This window comes from Erythrolamprus reginae, chromosome 2, assembly GCF_031021105.1.
Source record: "Erythrolamprus reginae isolate rEryReg1 chromosome 2, rEryReg1.hap1, whole genome shotgun sequence".
Classification (NCBI taxonomy): domain Eukaryota; kingdom Metazoa; phylum Chordata; class Lepidosauria; order Squamata; family Dipsadidae; genus Erythrolamprus; species Erythrolamprus reginae.
Window position 1 is genome coordinate 21,515,074 of NC_091951.1, and position 22,330 is coordinate 21,537,403.

At 40.5% G+C, this 22,330-nt stretch overlaps 1 protein-coding gene and 1 long non-coding RNA gene across 4 annotated transcripts in view; both read right to left on the minus strand.

Moving 5' to 3' along the window:
• LOC139159877 (zinc finger protein 84-like) overlaps window positions 1-22,330 on the minus strand; it is a 98,695-nt gene that overhangs the window by 28,010 nt on the left and 48,355 nt on the right. For both annotated transcript variants that reach the window (XM_070737307.1, XM_070737311.1), the window contains exon 2: window positions 17,438-21,568. In XM_070737307.1, the coding sequence (XP_070593408.1) occupies window positions 18,970-20,739 (1,770 nt within the window). In that variant the 5' untranslated portion in view covers window positions 20,740-21,568 and the 3' untranslated portion in view covers window positions 17,438-18,969. Of the gene's footprint in view, window positions 21,569-22,330 lie in introns of those variants that run through there.
• Window positions 52-11,131, minus strand: LOC139159898 (uncharacterized). 2 transcript variants are annotated; one of them, XR_011557861.1, is made up of 4 exons: window positions 11,067-11,131; window positions 8,814-8,896; window positions 4,211-4,286; window positions 52-343 (listed from the first exon to the last, which is right to left on the minus strand). It is a non-coding gene; the product is annotated as an uncharacterized lncRNA (long non-coding RNA). The 2 variants fall into 2 exon arrangements; XR_011557860.1 differs by having other exon boundaries at window positions 4,044-4,286.

Genomic DNA, 22,330 nt, shown 5'->3' on the forward strand with positions numbered 1-22,330 from the left:
AGTGGTGCTTTCGTTCAATCCATTTTCTTCCTGACAGGGAGAGGCCTGCATTACTGTCTGCTCTGCATGGCTTTACTATTGACCTTTTCATCTCAACTGACTTCCAGATATTTTTCTTTTTTGCTGATTGAAAATTATGTCCTTTGACTTTTCATGTAACCTATCTTTGAGTTCTGCATAATTTGCTTATTCAAGCTTGAAATCTTTCTTGATTTTCTCTCGCTTGTCTAACAGCTGCTGGAAGAGGAGGAAAATATTTTGATTTTTCGGTTGATTTTCTTCCCTTTTCAATGTTGCTTTTCATTTCAATGGTCCTCAATGATCATATCGCCATCCTCTTTGTCTGTAAGATTCAAAGAAAAAATAGAACTTTAATTGTTTATAAAATAATTAGAGATGTTATGAAAAAAGATAAAAAGTATATATTACAATGAAAAATCAAATATGCCCCAATACTAATCACTTAAATTATTTATGATTCATAGAAGGCTACCGAGATCCATGTTCAAATATCCATTGAAATTCACTTGTGTAATTGAGTCAATGGAGAATTCTTAGAAATGCAAAGGACTATCATCAAATATATATTAGGTGCTAGGGAAAGATTATATAATTGTAGATATCGTGCTTCCCCGAAAATAAGACAGGGGCCCTTTGCATGGTGGGACACAATTTGGGGGTGGCAGGGCGGAGCAGAGTGGGGTGGGGTTGGCTATGAGACGGGCGCTTTACCTGTACTGGAATTTGGCAGTTCTGTGTGTCTCGCAGCTGGTTCTTTTACAGAAAAAAACCTTCTATGTACCATAGAGAAGGTTGTGAAAAGTTGTTAATGGATATGAGAAGTTGTTAATGGCTTGCCCTCACAACAAACGCTTCTGTATTTTCAAACTTTTTTCCCTAAAGAGACCAGCTGACAGACACACAGAGCTGCCAAACTCCAGTACCAGTAAGATGCCCGTCTCGCGGAGGGACACAGTTTGGGGGAGGCGGGTTGGGCAGGGCAGAGTGGAGCAGGGTGGGGACAGGCCACGCGTCCTACATGGGATGTGGAGTTCCATCGCATTCCTGATGTTTTATCCACTGACTGGCCTCCAGCAGTAAGGAAAACAAACTCCTGAGCGCTCCCTGAGGAAGAGCTGACAGCCAAACCTCTAGCACAGCTCAGTGGCAGAAGCAACTGGGTATGCACTTCCTTGTCCCCCTCTCTCGTGCGTGTCCGCCTCTCTTAGTAGTGAAACCACTACCCCTAAATCCTTCTCTTCTGAAGTTTTTGCTAACACAGAACTGCCAATACAATACTCAGATTGAGGATTCCTTTTACCCAAGTGCATTATTTAACATTTGGAAACATTAAACTGTAGTTTCCATTGCTTTGACTATTTATCTAGTAAAGCTAAATCCTTTACCATATTACAGACCCCTCCAGGAATATCAACCCTATTGTACACTTCAGAGTCATCGGCAAATAGGCAAACCTTCCCCTACGTCACTCATATTAAAAAGAATAGGACCCAGAACAGACCCTTGTGGCACACCGCTTGTAACCTCTCTGCTCAAAATACTCGCCATTAACAATAACTCTCTGATGTCTACACTTGAGCCAGCTGCAAATCCACTGAACTATCCAGGGATTAAGTCCAATCTTCACTAATTTATCTATCAGCTCTTTATGTGGAACTGTATCAAAGGCTTTGCTGAAGTCCGGATAGGCAATATGGAGAAAGTCTATGTCTTCCAAGCCTAACAAAATGTCAGAAAATGGTTAATCTGAACCCTTCTGAGCTAAATTTAGAGATATGGGAACTTTAACTGATGAAATGATGCCGAAAGCCTTTGCAAGCTTTGAAGGACCACTTTTGTTCATCATAAATGGGCAACTAATGCCAAATAGTCACTGCTGAAGTGCGGTCACTGAACAACTACTAGGATTACCACGATTTTGTGGATCAGGTGCCCATCTGCTTCTACTGTATTATAGTAACTTTGAAAGCTCAAGGAATAAGTTGTAAGTAAGGACTACCTGTGCCACCAAAGATGACAAATGGACCTCAATAGCTATTTCTTAGAAAGTGACGGATGAAGCAAAATTGAACCTGGTTAAACCCATGGATAGGAAAGGAAATACCGTACTTATTGGCAACACATAGATATAAAAAACCACTGAACAGTTGAACAGTGTATTGACATAAAGTTGACATAAACAGTTGACATAAAGAAGAGGGTGTCAGCTTAGTTTCCAAAGTGACAGTGAGCAAGACAAGAAGCAATGGATGGAACTAACCAAGGAGAGAAGCAACTTACAACTTCATGTCAGTAGAAGCTTCCTAACAGTGAGAATACATAACAAGTGGAACAGCTTAATTTCAGGAGTTGTAGATTTGCTACTAGAAAAACACTGGAGGTTTTTAAGATGTTGGATAACCAGTTTTCTGAAGTGGTGTAGGGTTTCCTGTCTAAGCAGGAGGTTGGACTAGAAGACCTCCGAGGTCGCTTCCAACCCTGTTATTCTCTGTGAGTCCTTTGGTGTATCACCAGGCTAGAATTCCCACTGAAACATCCCAGAATCAGGACATTCAAAGTTTTTCTATAGTGTGTGAGTCACAAGCTGGGAACTTTGATTAAAACTTTTTCTACAATCAGAACATTCAAATAGTTTTTTCCCCCACCGAGTGAGTCCTTTGGGATTTCATTTGGCTGAAATGCTCACTGAAACATTTTCCACAATCAGGACATTCAAAGGGTATCCTTTCTGTATGAATCCTCTCGTGCAGCGGTCTCTAAACTATGGCCCGCATGCATCCTGCTGGGGCCATTTATCCGGCCCGCAGGTGAGTGACAGGAGCACAGGATGCATCTGCATCCTGTGCTCGTGGGCAGTGTTCCCTCTAAGGTGCACGGCCGCACTCGCAAAAACAACCCCCTATGCAGCCTTTTCCAAGGCCACGCTAAGGAACTGGGCGTTGGAGTTGGGGTCGGGAGCAACAAGGAAAGTATGGGGACCGGAGAAGGTTTTTCTTGTTTTGAATGTCACGAGTGCGCTCCCCATCCCCCTGCCAGCCCGCTGGGGGGGGGGGGGGCTGGGAGGCTGCCGTGGCTGCCTTTCCTTCTCCCACCCCCTGTGTCTACCGCTGGCGCCTCTCACCAAGCCAGCAGCCATGGCCACGGGTTTCTCATGCGGGAGCTGCCACTTCCCTCTGGGCAGCCCAGCCAGGCGGCTGTAGAAAGTGCAGAGATTTTTGCCGCCACCTCTGCCTCCACTCAGGGAGCCACCGTGGTCACCGTGCCTTTTCCTCTCACTCAGTTCGACCACGGTTCTATTCTATTCTATTCTATTCCATTCTATTCCATAACTTCAAAAAATAGTCATTATCTCTTATGCCTCTTGATTTTGGCTGTATTTCTCCCTCCCCTCAATTGGTATATTTACTCATCATTTTTTTTAGTTCTATCATTTCTAGGTGCCCTAAATTTTTAATTTCTTCTCCTCTTTCATCTCTCCCTTCCAACATTCTAACTTTTTAAAATTTTTATATTAACTTATTCTCTATATTTAAACAAATACAATTTCTGTCATTACAATTCCATCCGTTGGTTAATAACATTTTAAATTACCCATAGCAAAAAATTCAACTTATAAATTATATAAACTTACAGTAAGACCTCACCTATCGCTGGTGTTACGTTACAGACCCGGCCGCGATAGGTGAAATCCGCGATGTGGAATTTATCGACTGATAGTACTTATTTAAGTATTTATATTGTAATTGTTTGGTAAGTTTTCATTGTTTTAAGTGTTTATAAACCCTTCCCACACTATTACAAAATACATATCACAGTAGTACAGCTATAATATAACTTAAAACTAATAAAACTAATAATAAAAAATAAAGCAACAACATTCTCTTTCTCTCTCATACGTATACGTAATCTCTCTCTCTCTCATATATCCTAAGAAATATTTCTTGAAAACCCGCGATGAAGTGAAGCCGCGGTAGGTGAAGCGCGATATAGCGAGGGACTACTGTATATGAATACAGGGATACCTCATCTTACGAACGCCTCTTCATACAAACTTTTCGAGATACAAGCCCGGTGTTTAAGATTTGCTTGCTTCTTCTCAAGAACCATTTTCACCTGACGAACCCAAGCCCAGGTGCATGGGCTCTCTTACTACGCATGCGCTTTCTTACTACCGCAGGGATTCCCTTGCCTTGTGACTGTCACCGCCGGGATTTCCCGTTTGCTTGCCACCCCCGCCGGAATTCCCTGCCTCCTTTCGCTTGCACCTGGGGCGAGGAACAATAAAAAACAGTACAAAAGAAAGAAGTCAATATTAAAATTAAACACACTAAAATTATAAACCATAACATCCCATCATACAAAATCACCTCTCCTTTCAAAATGCCTTGTTTCCCCTTGCTGCCTTTCTTCACTCCATTTGCCTTCCCTAGGAAGCGGTTGGAGGGGCAATTCTAGGAGCAGTTTGGGGCAATGTAGGAAGCTTTTAAAGGGGCGATTTTAGGAGCAGTTTGGGGCAACGTAGGAAGGTTTTGGACGAGTGATTTCTGGAGTGATTTGGGGCAACGTAGGAAGCTTTTGGAGGGGTTATTTTTGGAGCAATTTGGGGCAGCCTAGGAAGCTTTTGGAGGGGTGATTTTTGGAGTGATTTGGGGCAACCTAGGAAGCTTTTGGAGGGGTGATTTTTGGAGTGATTTAGGGCAACCTAGGAAGCTTTTGGAGGAGCGAATTCTGGAGCAATTTGGGGCAACTTAGGAAGGTTTTGGACGGGCGATTTTTGGAGCAATTTGGGGCAGCCTAGGAAGCTTTTGGAGGGGTGATTTTTGGAGCAATTTGGGGCAGCCTAGGAAGCTTTTGGAGGGGCGATTTTTGGAGTGATTTAGGGCAACCTAGGAAGCTTTTGGAGGGGTGATTTTTGGAGCAATTTGGAGCAGCCTAGGAAGCTTTTGGAGGGGCGATTTTTGGAGTGATTTAGGGCAACCTAGGAAGCTTTTGGAGGGGTGATTTTTGGAGTGATTTAGGGCAACCTAGGAAGCTTTTGGAGGGGTACTTTTTGGAGTGATTTAGGGCAACCTAGGAAGCTTTTGGAGGGGTGATTTTTGGAGTGATTTAGGGCAACCTAGGAAGCTTTTGGAGGGGTGATTTTTGGAGTGATTTAAAGCAACCTAGGAAGCTTTTGGAGGGGTCATTTTTGGAGTGATTTAGGGCAACCTAGGAAGCTTTGGAGGGGTGATTTTTGGAGTGATTTAGGGCAACCTAAATTGGGGTGCTAAGTAATGGATGACTGGGATAAGTATACTTGTGGGTTTGAATGGAATGATTGGTATGAATGGAATGATTGGTATAATTGGGTTGGTGGGGGTGGGTGGGGTTATGGTATGGATGAGTTGATTGATAGTAGTGTGAATGATAGATTTGGCCCACCTGACGCTCGGGAGACAGGAGAGGAAGGGGCACCGATCTCTGGGGTGCCGGAGGGTCGGAATATCCCTGTGTTGCTGGGCGATTTTTGGAGTGATTTAGGGCAACCCGCCTGAGGAACCCGTGGCCATGGCTGCTGGCTTGGTGGGAGGCGCCAACCTGGGAAGCTTTTGAAGGGGTGATTTTTGGAGCAATTTGGGGCAGCCTAGGAAGCTTTTGGAGGGGCGATTTTTGGAGTGATTTAGGGCAACGTAGGAAGCTTTTGGAGGGGTGATTTTTGGAGTGATTTGGGGCAACGTAGGAAGCTTTTGGAGGGGTGATTTTTGGAGCAATTTGAGGCAATGTAGGGAGCTTTTAGAGGCGCGATTTTTAGAGTGATTTGGGGAACGTAGGTAGCTTTTGGAGGGGTGATTTTTGGAGCAGTTTGGGGCAATGTAGGAAGCTTTTAGAGGGGCAATTTTAGGAGCAATTTGGGGCAATGTAGGAAGGTTTTGGATGGGTGATTTCTGGAGTGATTTGGGGCAACCTAGGAAGCTTTTGGAGGGGTGATTTTAGGAACAATTTGGGGCAACATAGAAAGCTTTTGGAGGGGTGATTTTTGGAGTGATTTGGGGCAACATAGGAAGCTTTTGGAGGGGAGATTTTGGGAGAGATTTGGGGCAACATAGGAAGCTTTTGGAGGGGTGATTTTTGGAGTGATTTGGGGCAACATAGGAAGCTTTTGGAGGGGTGATTTTTGGAGCAATTTGAGGCAATGTAGGGAGCTTTTAGAGGGGCGATTTTTAGAGTGATTTGGGGAACGTAGGTAGCTTTTGGAGGGGTGATTTTTGGAGCAGTTTCGGGCAATGTAGGAAGCTTTTAGAGGGGCAATTTTAGGAGCAATTTGGGGCAATGTAGGAAGGTTTTGGATGGGTGATTTCTGGAGTGATTTGGGGCAACCTAGGAAGCTTTTGGAGGGGTGATTTTAGGAACAATTTGGGGCAACATAGAAAGCTTTTGGAGGGGTGATTTTTGGAGTGATTTGGGGCAACATAGGAAGCTTTTGGAGGGGAGATTTTGGGAGAGATTTGGGGCAACATAGGAAGCTTTTGGAGGGGTGATTTTTGGAGTGATTTGGGGCAACATAGGAAGCTTTTGGAGGGGAGATTTTGGGAGAGATTTGGGGCAGCGTTAGCCTTCGTTAGGACCTCCATTCCTCGCTTCTCCTCGCTGTCCGTCTCCACTCCGCTAGCCTTCACTTTGTCCGCCCGCCACTTTTTTTTAAGCCTTAAAGTTTGGATTTTCCTAATGGGTTTGCACGCATTATTTGCTTTTACATTGATTCCTATGGGAAACAATGTTTCGTCTTACAAACTTTTCACCTTACGAAATTCGTCCCAGAACCAATTAAGTTCGTAAGACAAGGTGTCACTGTACTTTTAAGAGTATTGATTATTCAGATCTTATATCGTTACAAAAGTATCAATAATCATCTAAATCCTGAATTATTAAATCAGGTTTGTAAGTTATACAAAGGGTAATAATTGTCCAAATTATATACCCTTCCAACATCTGATCTACTATAGTCTAATTTATTTCCCTTCTTTTCTTTATTCTTTTTTTCCCTGTCAATATCAATACCTCTATAGAGTGTTCGGAAACTTCAAATCGTGCAGAATGCGGCCGCGCAAGCAGTTATGGGTCTTCCCAGAAGTACCCATGTTTCTCCAACACTCCACGGCCTGCACTGGCTACCGATTGGTTTCCGGACACAATTCAAAGTGTTGGTAAAGCCCTATAAAGCCCTACGTGGCATCAAACCAGATTACTTACGGGACCGCCTTCTGCCACATAAATCCCTGCAGTCGGTCAGGTCCCACAGAGTTGGCCTTCTGCAAGTCCCATCAACCAAACAAGGTTGTTTGGAGGGGCCTAGGAGAAGAGCCTTCTCTGTGTGGGAGCCGTCGCTCTGGAATCAGCTTCCCCCAGAGATTTGCACTGCCCCCACCCTCCTTGCCTTCTGCAAGAGCCTCAAGACCTATCTATGTCGCCAGGCCTGGGGCAATTAGACCTTGCCCCTCTACCAATAAATGTAATGTATGGTGTGAATGGACTGTATGATTGCGTATTATACTACGGTTTTTTAATTGTATTTTAAATTATTAGATCTGTGCTACATGCCTATGTTTTGTATTTTTATTTATGTTGTGAGATGCCCTGTGTCTTCGGAGAGGGGTGGCATACAAATCTAATAAATAATAATAATAATAATAATAATAATAATAATAATAATAATAAAAGAAAAAGATACATTTATCAAGAATCATGTGGTACAACACTTAAAGATCGTCATAGGGCTCAAGTAAGCAATAATAATATTAATAATAATAATAATAATAATAATAATAATAATAATAATATTTTAAAATTTCGATTAATTCAAAATTATTCATTTGTTTGTTTGTTTATGTATTTGATGTCTATGCTACCCAATCCTGTAGGGCTCCGGGTGGCTTACAACAATAAAAAGCAATCCAAAAGAAAGAAGTCAATATTAAAATTAAACACACTAAAATTATAAACCATAACATCCCATAATACAAAATTACGTCAATCGTCTTGTGGGGTTTCTACATTTTTCCACGTTTGGGCAAAAGCAAGTCTTGCTGCAGTAATAATATGGATAATCAGGTAGATATAATTTTGATTAAGCTGTTTATGAATAAACCCTTATAGGAAACATTGTGGGTTTTTTTCTAAGTTTATGTCTAGAGTTTCATCAATCCACGTCCCGATTTTTTTCCAGAAAGTCTGGGCTTTTTCGCACTGCCACCATGTATGGTAGTATGTATTCAACTCCTATGCTACCCAATCCCATAGGACTCAGGGCGACTTACAATAACAGAAAACAATACAAAAGAAAGAAGTCAATATTAAAATTAAACACACTAAAATTATAAACCATAACATCCCATAATACAAAATTACGTTCAATCGTCTTGTGGGGTTTCTACATTTTTCCACGTTTGGGCAAAAGCAAGTCTTGCTGCAGTAATAATATGGATAATCAGGTAGATATAATTTTGATTAAGCTGTTTATGAATAAACCCTTATAGGAAACATTGTGTTTTTTTTTCTAAGTTTATGTCTAGAATTTCATCAATCCACGTCCCGATTTTTTTCCAGAAAGTCTGGGCTTTTTCGCACTGCCACCATGTATGGTAGTATGTATTCAACTCCTATGCTACCCAATCCCATAGGACTCAGGGCGACTTACAATAACAGAAAACAATACAAAAGAATGAAGTCAATATTTAAATTAAACACACTAAAATTATAAACCATAACATCCCATAATACAAAATTACGCTCAATCCAATCGACCTAACACATACCTATCCAATCAAAACAATTTGGCCATGAAAGATGGTAGTATTCATGGCCCCCAGGCCTGCTAGCAAAGTCAGGTCTCCACGGCCTTTCGAAAGACAAAGAGGGTGTTTCAAAAATAATTCAGTCCATCATATAACAAATTAATATAAAATAACTTATAAAAAACTTTTTAACTAAAATAATTATACTGATTATACAAACTTATTCACAGCTATTATTGTTAACACAAATGGATATATAATAAAATGCTAAAAAAATATGATATCCACCGTCAATCATCCATTCTCTTTTAATCTCTCAAATATTTCATTATTATAAATATTTCCCTTCCAATACCACTCTCTTAATCTTTTCTTTTCTTTCTTTTCTTTCTGTACTAATAACTTTTCCCCCAACTCCTATATTATCATTTCCTCTTGGTCTCTTCTTATTATTACACCTCCCTCACTATTACCCCCTCATTTTTAAACTGTATCTTCTGATACCAATATTCCCCTCTTGCTTTTTTCTTGTCAGTCAATTTATTTATTTACTTACTTACTTACTTACTTACCTACCTACTTATTTACTTACTTATTGGATTTGTATGCCGCCCCTCTCCGGAGACTCGAGGCGGCTAACAGCGATAATAAAAGTGTACAATAGTAATTTGGTATTAGAAATGATTAAAAATCTATTAATATAATTAATCCCAGTGCAATCATTATAAATCCGGATATAATCATCAATCTGTCCTTTATTTTCAAGTTCCTTTTCATTTTTTTTGTCACTGTAAATCTCAGTGTTTTTTCTCTTCAGTTCTTTTCATCTTCATAATCTTCTTCTTCATTGCCCACCATTGTTAATTCTAAGTGTTCTTTATATTCCAGCTTCTTTTCCGTTTTCTTTTCACCTCTAAAGTCCAAAAGACAATTTTTAAAATCTTCATAGATGTATTTTAATATCTCAGCGAGTTCTTCATAGACACACACCTCCATTTTGTCGAATTCACAAAGTTCACAGTTTTTAAAATTTAATTACAAATTCATATAGTCTCTTTAGTGAAGAGAGCAGACTGGAGAGGGGCACAGAGGTCAGCAAGGCTGCTTGAGAGGAAGCAGCTCCACTTCCCCACACAAGAAACAGCTGTGGAAGAGTGATTTAACCCGATGCTGGGTAAAAGTGTGTTTCTTGGGAACACCTCCTTGTTTTGATGTGTATCTTCCCAGCTTTGCTGGATCCTATATTTTGAACTGTGGATTGTGTTTTTGGACTGTGGATCTAGACTTTCCTTATGGACTTTTGGACTTGAATATCTATAGATTTGAACACTGGGCCCTATCCAACAAAATGAAATTAAAGAGAGAGAAAAAGTAGGTTGTACACTTAGCCAAGAAAAACCAACTGGTAACGAACAGAATAGATGCAACCTGCCTCAATAGCAGTAACTGTGAGATGGATCTTGAAGTCCTATGATAGTGAACAATCCCCTAAAAAGAGCCAACAATGTGATTGCAGGGCCACAAAAGATAATGCAATCCTAGGCTGCCTTAACAGAGGGCTAGAATTAAGATCATGTGAAGTATTAGTATCAATTTATAATGCTTTAGTAAGTTCACACTTAGGATTACTGCAACTAGTTTTGATTGCCACAATATTTTTTAAAAAGTGTAGTAGAGACATTATAAAGAGAGCAGAGAAGCAGGGACGATTAGGGAGATGGAGGCTAAAAGATATAAAGAAGGGTTGGAGGAATTGGGTATGTCTAGTCCAGTGAAAGGAAGGACTAGGTATGACATGACAGCCATCTTTCAACACTTGAGGGGTTAAAAAAAAGAGGGTCAACTTAGTGAATGGAAACTAACCCAGGAGAGAACCAGCCTACAAGTAGGTAGAACTTTCCTGACACTGAGAACAATTAATTAATTGCATGAAATGGTATTGGGTCTCCTGATTGTCGGAATTGAAGAGCGGCAAAGTCTCTTCCAACTCTCTCACAACCCCCAGTGATGGAGCAACCACAACCTCTGGAGGGAAGCCATTCCCAGAGAATCAACCTTAACAGGAGACTTTTTCAATCTTCCCACCAGCAGACAATTGCAGCCACCAGTTTCACAGCGTGCAGCACCAGTGGGATTAAATTTGGGCAGGGGAGGAACATGCAGCACCAGCAGCTGACGCGTTTCAGCCCGGTTGCTTCTCTGCTTCCAGGCAGTGTAGGGAACCAAATAGCCCGACTTGCTCCCTGACTCTTCCCCCGCCTGCCCTCAACTCACCTTCCAGCGGCTGCTTCGGTCCTCGGAAGTGCACAAAAGCCCTTCTGCACCCCACCTTCCTCCCATGAGCCTTTCGGAAGAGGAAGTTGCTCTGTGTTTCTTCCCTCCGATCTTTTCTAGCAATTCAGTACTCGATGGTTAAAACTCATCTATTAGGCGCATTTCAGGCACAGATATTGCCTGTCTGACTATCTCTCCTGATAGCGGCAACCCCCCCCCCTCTTCTCCCTTCTCTATGAAAGGCGTTTGCAAGATGTTTTCACTGTATAAACGCTGTCAAATCATTTTTCACTTCTAGCAACTGACCTTTGCAAGTGAGCCTAGTGTCTCTCCTATATCTCATACATCATATGTATTCTATTCTAATCTTATACTATTCTCATATTATCCTTCTATTCTCTATTTGATATATTCTATTCCTAAATTTTCACTTCTATTCTTTCTCTAATATATTTTACTCGAGTATAACCTCTATAACCTTCATTGTGTATTGTTGTGCATTGGACTAAAGAAATAAACAAACAAACAAATAAATAAATAAATAAATAAATAAATAAATAAATAGTGAAATATGATGGTACATGGTTTACCAAGATTAGATACCTGCTAAGCGCCAAATATTTTTTTAAAAAAAGATTTTTATTGAATTTAAAACAAACCAACATACAAAAGATACATATCTACAAGACCAACATACAAAAGGGGGGGGGGGTATTTCCCCTAAATTTATTTTTTAAAGGACATATTTTTATTTTTATTTGTTTGTTTGTTTGTTTACTTTTCTCAAATACATATTGGAGGTATGTAAAGATATAATATTCATATACAGGATACTTGTAAAAAATAAAAAGAAACAGGTACAAACATAAACAAAAAGTCTTCAGTCCCCTAATCATTTTTTTTTCTCCTCTTCACTTTTTCAAGAGTCTCAACATCCTTTTTGCATTGTGTTTGTTAAGTCAGGACAAATCACACGGACACGTAGCTGCTATTTCCGTTTATAGAAGGATCAAGGTGGAATGTTCTGAACAATACACTTAACTCAGGAACAACAAAAAGGGGCTCAGGGTATGCAAGGTCTTTAAAAGAATTATTAAAGAATACACAATAAAAACAAAAAAACAAGATTGGGGGCGGGGTCTCATGGCCGCAGCACCGGGGTTATTTCTTTCTCTCTTGAAAATGTCCCCAAGTCCCATTGCCTGTGGGGTCTGGTCTGACCGAATCTCTCCTGCAGCAAGAGTGATGCATGGGACGCTGCCAGAGGCCTGGCAGGGGCCGGTATGCCCCGCTGAACGAACTGGCTTGTCTCACACCGCTATGGTGAAGCCGGACAGGCAGCCATGCCTGTTCCAACACAGCTGCAGAGACTACGCAACGCCAGGAGGATAGCCAAACGATTCCATCTGGAAATAGAATTGCAGGAGTTACCTGCAGAGGGAAAAAGGGGATTTCCTGTATACGGTGGTAAGTGGAGAGTGCCTGAATGGGATTTTAGACTTTTGTTTCTTGATTGGTTGCTGGACAGAGTTAAAATGGCCTGAGATTGAAGAAGGCAGCAATCTGTGTGGTGTGACATTTCAGCAGAAGCCTCGAAAGTAGCAAATTGCCCTTCATTTCAATTTTTTCGTACTACCTAATTGGTTTTCATCGAACTGAATTAAACTGATTTCAATTGATTTGATCTACGGTAATTTGGACTTTGAAATTACATTTTAATTACCTGATCTGACTGAAATTACATTGAATATAAATTGAAATTAAATACTTTTATGAATTAAATGCTTTTAAGAAAATTAAAATCAAAATACTTTGATTAGAACTTTCTTTTTCTCTTTTCTATTCCCTTACAAAGTTATAAATTACAAAAAGAATTGAGCATACATAATGAATTGGATTTATTAATATTTTAATCTTATGGGAGCTAGCCAATTAAAATACATACTTTATATATGTATACACACACACAAATATATAAGTAGGTGATATAAAGTGCAAAATGGAAGAATTATATAAGAGGAGAAAATGTAATGGCTTATAAATGAAAAAAATGAAAACAGCTTTGATCATTGTGCATAAGATAGGTGAGATATTTGATAATGAGTATGATTATTTTTAGTTGACTTTTTTTCTCTTTTCTTCTTTGCTCTTTTTTCTTTTTTTTATTCTCATTGATTGAACTGTAAATTGCTTATTTGATTTATGGTGATAAACAAAGTGGGGAAGGGGAAAAAGAAAATGGAGGAGAGCTACAATAACAGGAGTAGGATTAATATGGGATAATAACTAGCACTAATTATGTTAGACATTATAAGGAAAGACAGATGAAACAACAAAGAGTTAAAATCAATAGATTAGGGAAGATTATCACTGAGTTCAGTAGTAAAAAATATTTAGAATTAGGGATAATATATAGATTACGGAAATATATAGATTAGGGAATATTATGGCACTGCATTTACCGTGTTTCCCCAAAAGTAAGACAGTGTCTTACTTTCTTTTTATCCCCAAAAGCCCCACTATGTCTTACTTTCGGGGTATGTCTTATATTGGAAAAAAATTGTCAAAGGCGGCATCTCCCCAGAGTCCAGAAGGGCAGCCGCGGGACAGGAGACTCGTGAGCCCTTTTCCAAGTTCAACCTCAGGGCTACAGGGCAGCCTCCTCAAGGGCGACAGCCGCCCTCGTTCTCCTCCTCTTCCTCCTCCTCCATCACCGCCGCCACGCCGCGCTGCTCACCCAGAGCGAGGGGAGGAGGATCTGAAGAGAGCGGCAATGGGAAGGAAGCGCCCCGACCTCGTCTCGGGCAACAAGAGGTGGAAAGGGGGGGGTCCTTTCAAGCGGCACTGGGCGAAAGAGGGCGGGCGGCCAGCAGCAGAAGGCGAGAGGTGCCTCCTTCTCCGGCTCTCCGGCAGATCGAGCGCGCGAAGAGGCACCTCTCACCTTCTGCTAGCCACCCGCCCTCTTTCACCCAACGCCGCTTGAAATGACCCCCCCCTTTCCACCCCTTGTCGCCCGAGACGAGGTCGGGGCGCTTCCTTCCCATTGCCGCTCTCTTCAGATCCTCCTCCCCTCGCTCTGGGTGAGCAGCGCGGCGTGGCGGCGGTGATGGAGGAGGAGGAAGAGGCAATGGGAAGGAAGCGCCCCGACCTCGTCTCGGGCGACAAGGGGTGGAAAGGGGGGGGTCCTTTCAAGTGGCGCTGGGCGAAAGAGGGCAGGCGGCCAGCAGCAGAAGGCGAGAGGTGCCTCCTTCTCCGGCTCTCCGGCAGATTGAGCGCGCGAAGAGGCACCTCTCACCTTCTGCTGCTGGCCGCCCGCCCTCTTTCGCCCAGCGCCGCTTGAAAGGCCCCCCCCCCTTTCTACCCCTTGTCGCCCGAGACGAGGTCGGGGCGCTTCCTTCCCATTGCCGCTCTCTTCAGATCCTCCTCCCCTCGCTCTGGGTGAGCAGCGCGGCGTGGCGGCGGTGATGGAGGAGGAGGGCGACAAGGGGTGGAAAGGGGGGGTCCTTTCAAGCGGCGCTGGGTGAAAGAGGGCAGGCGGCCAGCAGCAGAAGGCGAGAGGTGCCTCCTTCTCCGGCTCTCCGGCAGATCGAGCGCGCGAAGAGGCGCACTTGGCGAGCGGCACTTCCCCGCGGCACTTGGCGAGCGGAGAGGCGGTCGCCTCGCCTGCCGCCCCACTCTGGGGGTCCTTGACTTCTGCTGGGGGTGGGTGGGGTCCGGACGCCCCCTTCTCCGGCTCTCCGGCATATCGAAGAGGCACCTCTCACCTTCCGCCGCTGCCCGCCCGCCCCCTTTCGCCCAGCGCCGCTTCGGAAGGCCGGAACCCTCCCTCCCTCCGCAGACCCAGAGATAAAGGAGGCGCAGAGCGGGGAGAGCCGCCTGGCAGAGCGCTTGCAGGCGGCGGCGAGGGGGGGCGACAGCGGGGGGGGAACGTATGTCGAGGTTCTACTGTACCCGTGTTTCCCCGAAAGTAAGACATATGTCTTACTTTCAGGGTACGGCTTATATTAGCCGACCCCCCTGAAACCCCCGATACGTCTTACAATCGGGGGTGTCTTACTATCGGGGAAACACGGTAGCAGTGAAAATAATTAGAATAGGGAAGATTATTGCACAGATATGACAGTGACACACAGATTAGGGAAGATTATTACGCTGGGATTGGCAGCAGGGTTTATAGATTAGGGAAGATAATCACACTAAGAACGGCAGTGGAAAATAACTAGATTAAGGAATAATATTAATACTTTGGTTTTTTTTAATGGAAGATACTTTTTGCATAATATAATGGAATAATAATGATATATATTTATTTTGATCCGTTAAAGTAGAAATGATATACTGATATGATGAAAGAACTGAAATAAATGAATTGAGTAGGAAATGTATTTTAAAATTTCTAACAACCACACTTCCTCCTATGTATAGATTAGGATACGATATGAATAGCGTTTTTTCTTTTCCTTTTCTTTTCTGCTCTTCTTTTTTCTTCCCTTTCTTTTCTTTTCTTTTTTCTTTTCTTTTTTTCCTTTCCTTCCTGGGCTTTTAAAGAGACGTAAATTTGGATATTTTCTATTGTTAAGGGCAGTTATGATAAAAGGGGTTTTTTTTCAAATGAAAGTAGGAATGTGTTTTCTAAGAACGCTAGAAAGGGACTGAAGTACGATGGTTCAGTTAGGAAAAATAGCAAATAGCCAAGAGAAATTTAGATAACTATAGCACTCTAAATATAAATTAAAGCAAAGAACATTATTTAAAATCCGGATGATAGCATTTGGAAAGGAGGTAGCAGAGGATGAATGATATATACCAGAAAAATTGGATAATTAGAAAAATTTGAATAATTTGACTAAGAATTTGGCATTTGATATTGTATTGTATTATATTTTAATTTGAGGTATATAAATTGGAATCTCTGTAAGGTGTAGAAAACAATAAAAATTTATACACCCCCCCAAAAATGTAGATGTTTTTGAAAAAACAAAATACAAAGGAAAAAAAGAAATGACAATGACAATAAAGTAAAATAAAATAACAAATAGATACTCTCTCTTATTATATTTTATAACTAAACAATATAGTATTTAACTTGCGATTTTCCATATCTGTTTCTCACTTTCCTAAAGTAACTCTATATTTCCTAAGAGCGGAAAAGAATACAAGTATATCTTTCACTTCTAAAATTATAGCAGACATCATAAAGTTTAAAAATAAAAAAAATGATTTAAAAAAAAAACTATGAATTTTAACAAATTTTATAACTATGTTTTTTCATCTCTTATACATAGACCATTTGATGAATCTAAAAATCTAAAAGCTTAAAACAGTTTTAATCTATATATGTTGTGGCATGTCTAAGAAAAAAGGTATTGCTTTTAGTTTTGAAATAATTCCTCTTTGCAATGTGAATAAACTAATCATTTTCAATTCTTTTCCTTTTTTGTAACCAATTGTACCATTTGCCCCAAATTTTGTAGAAGGCTGTATCTTCTCTGTCTTTAATACGCATAGTTAACCTATTAATCTCAGCCAGTTCCATTATTTTATTTATATTGTGTACATTGGTGGGTATATCATCCTTTTTCCAATTTTGGGTGTAACAAATTTTTGTGGCCGTAATCAGATGTATAATAAGGTATTTATCCTCTTTTTTGGTATTGCTATCGATCATTCCCAATAGGAATATTTCTGGTTCAAATTTAATCTCTGTTACAGTAATTTCTTTTACCCATTTCCATATTTTTCTTCAAAAATGTATAGCTTCCCCACAGGTCCACCACATGTGGTAGTATGTGCCTAACTCATCTTTACATTTCCAACAGTTTGGAGATATTCCTTGATAAATGTTTGCTAGTCGGACTGGTATAAAGTGCCAACGGTAGAAGGTTTTGTAGAGGTTTTCTTTATAGGCAGCTGAAATAGTTAATTTCAAATTACAACTCCAAAGGGATTCCCAGTTCTCCAAATCAATCGTATGGCCTATATTTTGGACCCACTTTATCATCCTCTTTAACTCTCTCCTCCTCCATGTTCTCATTTATTAAACATTTATAAAACTTTGAAATTGCTTTTTCCTCTGGGCCTGTGAAAATTTTATCAATTTCCTGCTCTTTTGATTGAAAACCACTTTTTTCGAGGTCAGATTTATATTTATTTTGTAGCTGCAGATAAGACCACCAATCAATAATTATACCTTGTTCTGATATTAATTTTTAATATTCCAATGCATGTATCCCTCTATGTAGATGCAGTTAATAACTTTTTTAAAAATGCCAAAAAAAGGAAGATGGTTAGCTTATAAATTAAACAAAAAAGAAATTGATAAGTAAATCAGAAGATGAGAAAGGATGTATGCATTAAAGATTAAAAAGTAATAACTGAATATTTTAATGAAATATTATATGATAAAGAGGTTGCAATTCAGACTAAAACCTTTCCTACAGATAGGACATTCATTTTTTTCTTAATCTTGTTTTATTTTTTTCCCACAAACTTTACATTAATTCATATGCCATATCAACATGTTACAAACTTGTACATATTTCCAAGATATCATAAACAAATATCCTAAATTTTCAGTTACTTTTATCTCCCATTTATTTTCCTTCTATATTTCATGTTACTCCCCTCCCTACATCTCCCTCTCTCCCCTCTACCTTTTCTCCCTCTCTCCCTCTCTCCCCTTCCTACCTACTTCCTCTTCCTCCACCTTGTCCTTTCCTGAGTCCTTCTAATCTTAATCTGTTAATGTTGTTGACAGATGAGCTTTCCAGAACCCTAGATTAATTCTAACATTGGTGCTATTCATAAACTAACAGCTTCCCTTTATCTATATTTAAATATGTAATATGTTCTTCTAGGTATAACAAATATTATCTAATGCTTCCTCCTATTTTTGGCACCTGGATCTACCACCTTCAGTTTTCAATTTTCTTTCAAATTATTCACCATTGCTTATCTTCCAAATTTGTCCATTTTCTTGGACTTCTGAGTAATTTTGGGTCTTACACCTTCCTTTCAACTGGTTCTTTTTTTTCCTGCCCTTTCCAAATGACCTAACTTTTTAATATCTTTCCCCTTTTTATATCTCCTTTCCAACTTTATTTTCTTTTTATTGTCACATTCTCTGTATTTTAACAATTTCTGATTTATCACTACATTTCCATCCATTAATAACATTCCAAAATCTCTGCATCGAAAAATCCCATTCGTAAATTGTATAGTCCTACATTTCCTTTTATGTTGACCCATATGCATTCTAAGGGGTTTTCTTCTTTAGCTACATGTAGCTCTGTAGCAACATAGGGGTTCTTTATATACAGTGCAACTCCGCCTCCTTTTTTGGGTGATCTGGTTTTTTGGAAGAGTTTATATCCTTTTATCTGTGTGTTCCAATCATGTTTTTCATCCCACCAGGTTTCTGTTATTCCAACTATGTCATGTTCACCTTCATGCTTTAATATTTCCAGTTCACTGTTTGTTCCCCAGGCACTGTGCATTTTTGTGAAGGCATTTGAGTTTTTTGTAGCTGACTCTGGGTGTCCTTTCTGTGTCACCTGATTGATGTTTCTGTTTGACTTCTTTCCCATCCCTCTTTGTCATTTGCCTTTGTCAGTACCCTGTATGTAATTATATTGGGTTACAATACATATAAGCTATGAACGTATGTTTATATGATATACCTTTAAGAGATGGATCATAGTTAGCCACAAGAGGGAGCCAAAGGAGTTCCTGTTTGGAGGGAGTTTTTATTGATAGTTACTTTATGTCTAGAGCTATGCGTGGAAGTTAACTCGTTTGTATTGGATATTGGGATTGTGATTAGAATTGAAATAGATTACCTTGTTGCTTTATATAATATATACTGTATATCTGTACTGGTTTCCATTACTATTACCACTCACAACTAACACTGTTTCTTGAACTGTTTTCTGGATATATGTTTCCCTAAACTATCAGCCTTCTTACTTACTAGGTGTCTCCTGTTGTGTCTCAAAAGGCTGGAATTACAACTGAAACTTTTCCCACATTCAGGACATTCAAAAGGTTTCTCTCCTGTGTGAGTGCTCTGGTGTTCCACCAGGTTCCCACTCTGACTAAAACTTTTCCCACAGACAGGGCATTCAAAGGGTTTCTCTCCTGTATGAGTCCTCTGGTGATTCACCAGGCTAGAATTTTGACTAAAACCTTTCCCACAGTCAGGACATTCAAAGGGTTTCTCGCATGTGTGAGTCTTCTTGTGTCTCAAAAGGTTGGAATTACAACTAAAAGCTTTCCCACATTCAGGACATTCAAAAGGTTTCTCTCCTGTGTGAGTCCTCTGGTGTTCCACCAGGCTGAAACTCTCACTAAAACATTTCCCACAGTAAGGACATTCAAAGGGTTTCTCTCCTGTGTGAGTCCTCTGGTGTTTCACCAGGCTGGAATTTTGACTAAAACTTTTCCCACAGTCAGAACATTTAAAGGGTTTCTCTCCTGTGTGAGTCCTCTGGTGTCCCACCAGGTTGAAACTCTGACTAAAACTTTTCCCACAATCAGAACATTTAAAGGGTTTCTCTCCTGTGTGAGTCCTCTGGTGTTTCACCAGGCTAGAACTGCAACTAAACCTTTTTCCACAGTCAGGACATTCAAAGGGTTTCTCTCTTGTGTGAGTCCTCTGGTGTTTTACCTGGTTGGAACTGCAACTAAATCTTTTTCCACAGTCAGGACATTCATAGGGTTTCTCTCTTGTGTGAGTCCTTTGGTGCACCACCAGGTTGAAATTCTGACTAAAACCTTTCCCACAGTCAGGACATTCAAAGGGTTTCTCTCCTGTGTGAGTCCTCTGGTGGTCCACCAGGTTGGAACGTTGACTAAAACTTTTCCCACAGTCAGAACATTCAAAGGGTTTCTCTCCTGTGTGAGTCCTCTGGTGTTGCACCAGGCTGAAACGGTGACTAAAACGTTTCCCACAGTCAGGACATTCAAAGGGTTTCTCTCCTGTGTGAGTCCTCTGGTGTTCCACAAGGTTGGAATTGCAACTAAATCGTTTTCCACAATCAGAACATTCAAAGGGTTTCTCTCCTGTGTGAATCCTCTGGTGTCTCACCAGGCTGGAATTTTCACTATAACTTTTTCCACAGTCAGGACATTCAAAGGGTTTCTCGTGTGTGTGAGTCCTGTTGTGTTTCAAAAGGCTGGAATTCCATCTAAAACCTTTCCCACATTCAGGACATTCAAAGGGTTTCTCTCCTATGTGAGTCCTCTGGTGTATCACCAGGCTGGAATTTTGACTAAAACCTTTCCCACAGTCAGGACATTTAAAGGGTTTCTCGCGTGTGTGACTCCTGTTGTGTCTCAAAAGGCTGGAATTACAACTGAAACTTTTCCCACATTCAGGACATTCAAAAGGTTTCTCTCCTGTATGAGTCCTCTGGTGTTGCACCAGGCTGGAATTTTGACTAAAATTTTTCCCACAGTCAGGACATTCAAAGTGTTTCTCTCCTGTGTGAGTCCTCTGGTGTCTCACCAGGCTGGAATTTTCACTAAAACTTTTCCCACAGTCAGGACATTCAAAGGGTTTCTCTCCTGTGTGAGTCCTCTGGTGTTGCTCCAGGTTCCCACTCTGACTAAATCTTTTTCCACAGTCAGGACATTCAAAGGGTTTCTCTCCTGTGCGAGTCCTCTGGTGTTTCATGACTGAAATTGTGACTGAATTTATCAGTCAGCGCATTCAAACATTTTCTCTTCCTTGTGAGTCTTGGGTGCTTCGCCACACTGGAATTCTCTCTTTGAAGTTTTTCTCACAGAATGGATGTTCAAATGGTGTTATTACTGTGTGTGCATCCTTTAGTATTTCATGATCTGACAATTTCTAATGTCATATGTTTTCTCCCTCATGTGTGTCTTCTGATGTACCACCATATTTGCACACTCACTAAAGCACTTAGCACATTGGGAGTTCTTTCGTGGCTTCCTTCTTGTGTTTTTGCTTCCATGAATCACAAGGGAGCTGTTCTGACAAGTTTTTGCTACATTTAGATAGTGTGCATGGATTTTCTCCTGTTTAGCTCCTCATTGCATAAAGAGCTGTGATTTGCAATCTCTTCTTTTCCCACAACAGGCAAACATATGTTGCTTTTCCACAGCTGAGTTCATCAAAAATATGGACAATGCCTCGTTTAGTGGTGCTTTCATTCAATCCATTTTCTTCCTCACAGGGAGAGGCCTGCATTACTGTCTGCTCTACATGGCTTTACTATTGATCTTTTCATCTCAACTGACTTCCAGATATTTTTCTTTTTTGCTGATTGAAAATTATGTCCTTTGACTTTTCATGTAACCTATCTTTGAGTTCTGCATAATTTGCTTATTCAAGCTTGAAATCTTTCTTGATTTTCTCTCGCTTGTCTAACAGCTGCTGGAAGAGGAGGAAAATATTTTGATTTTTCGCTTGATTTTCTTCCCTTTTCAATGTTGCTTTTCATTTCAATGGTCCTCAATGATCATATCGCCATCCTCTTTGTCTGTAAGATTCAAAGAAAAAATAGAACTTTAATTGTTTATAAAATAATTAGAGATGTTATGAAAAAAGATAAAAAGTATACATTACAATGAAAAATCAAATATGCCCCAATACTAATCACTTAAATTATTTATGATTCATAGAAGGCTACCGAGATCCATGTTCAAATATCCATTGAAATTCAGTTGTGTAATTGAGTCAATGGAGAATTCTTAGAAATGCAAAGGACTATCATCAAATATATATTAGGTGCCAATGTCCCCTCTAATTTTTTTCTGGTGTGGGCGGAAAAGTATAGTGTCTGAGCGGCAGTCCCTTCGGGACTGGGCGGCACTCTTTCCCTCTCACCTTTTCCCTCTCGGCTTCTGGGCAGGTTTGAAAAACTCTGAGTTGATGATGATTTTTAAGTGAGCGATTGCTCACTGCTCAGCTTAGAGGGAACTATGTTAGGTGCTAGGGAAAGATTATATAATTGTAGATATCGTGCTTCCCCGAAAATAAGACAGGGGCCCTTTGCATGGTGGGACACAATTTGGGGGTGGCAGGGCGGAGCAGAGTGGGGTGGGGTTGGTTATGAGACGGGCGCTTTACCTGTACTGGAATTTGGCAGTTCTGTGTGTCTCGCAGCTGGTTCTTTTACAGAAAAAAACCTTCTATGTACCATAGAGAAGGTTGTGAAAAGTTGTTAATGGATATGAGAAGTTGTTAATGGCTTGCCCTCACAACAAACGCTTCTGTATTTTCAAACTTTTTTCCCTAAAGA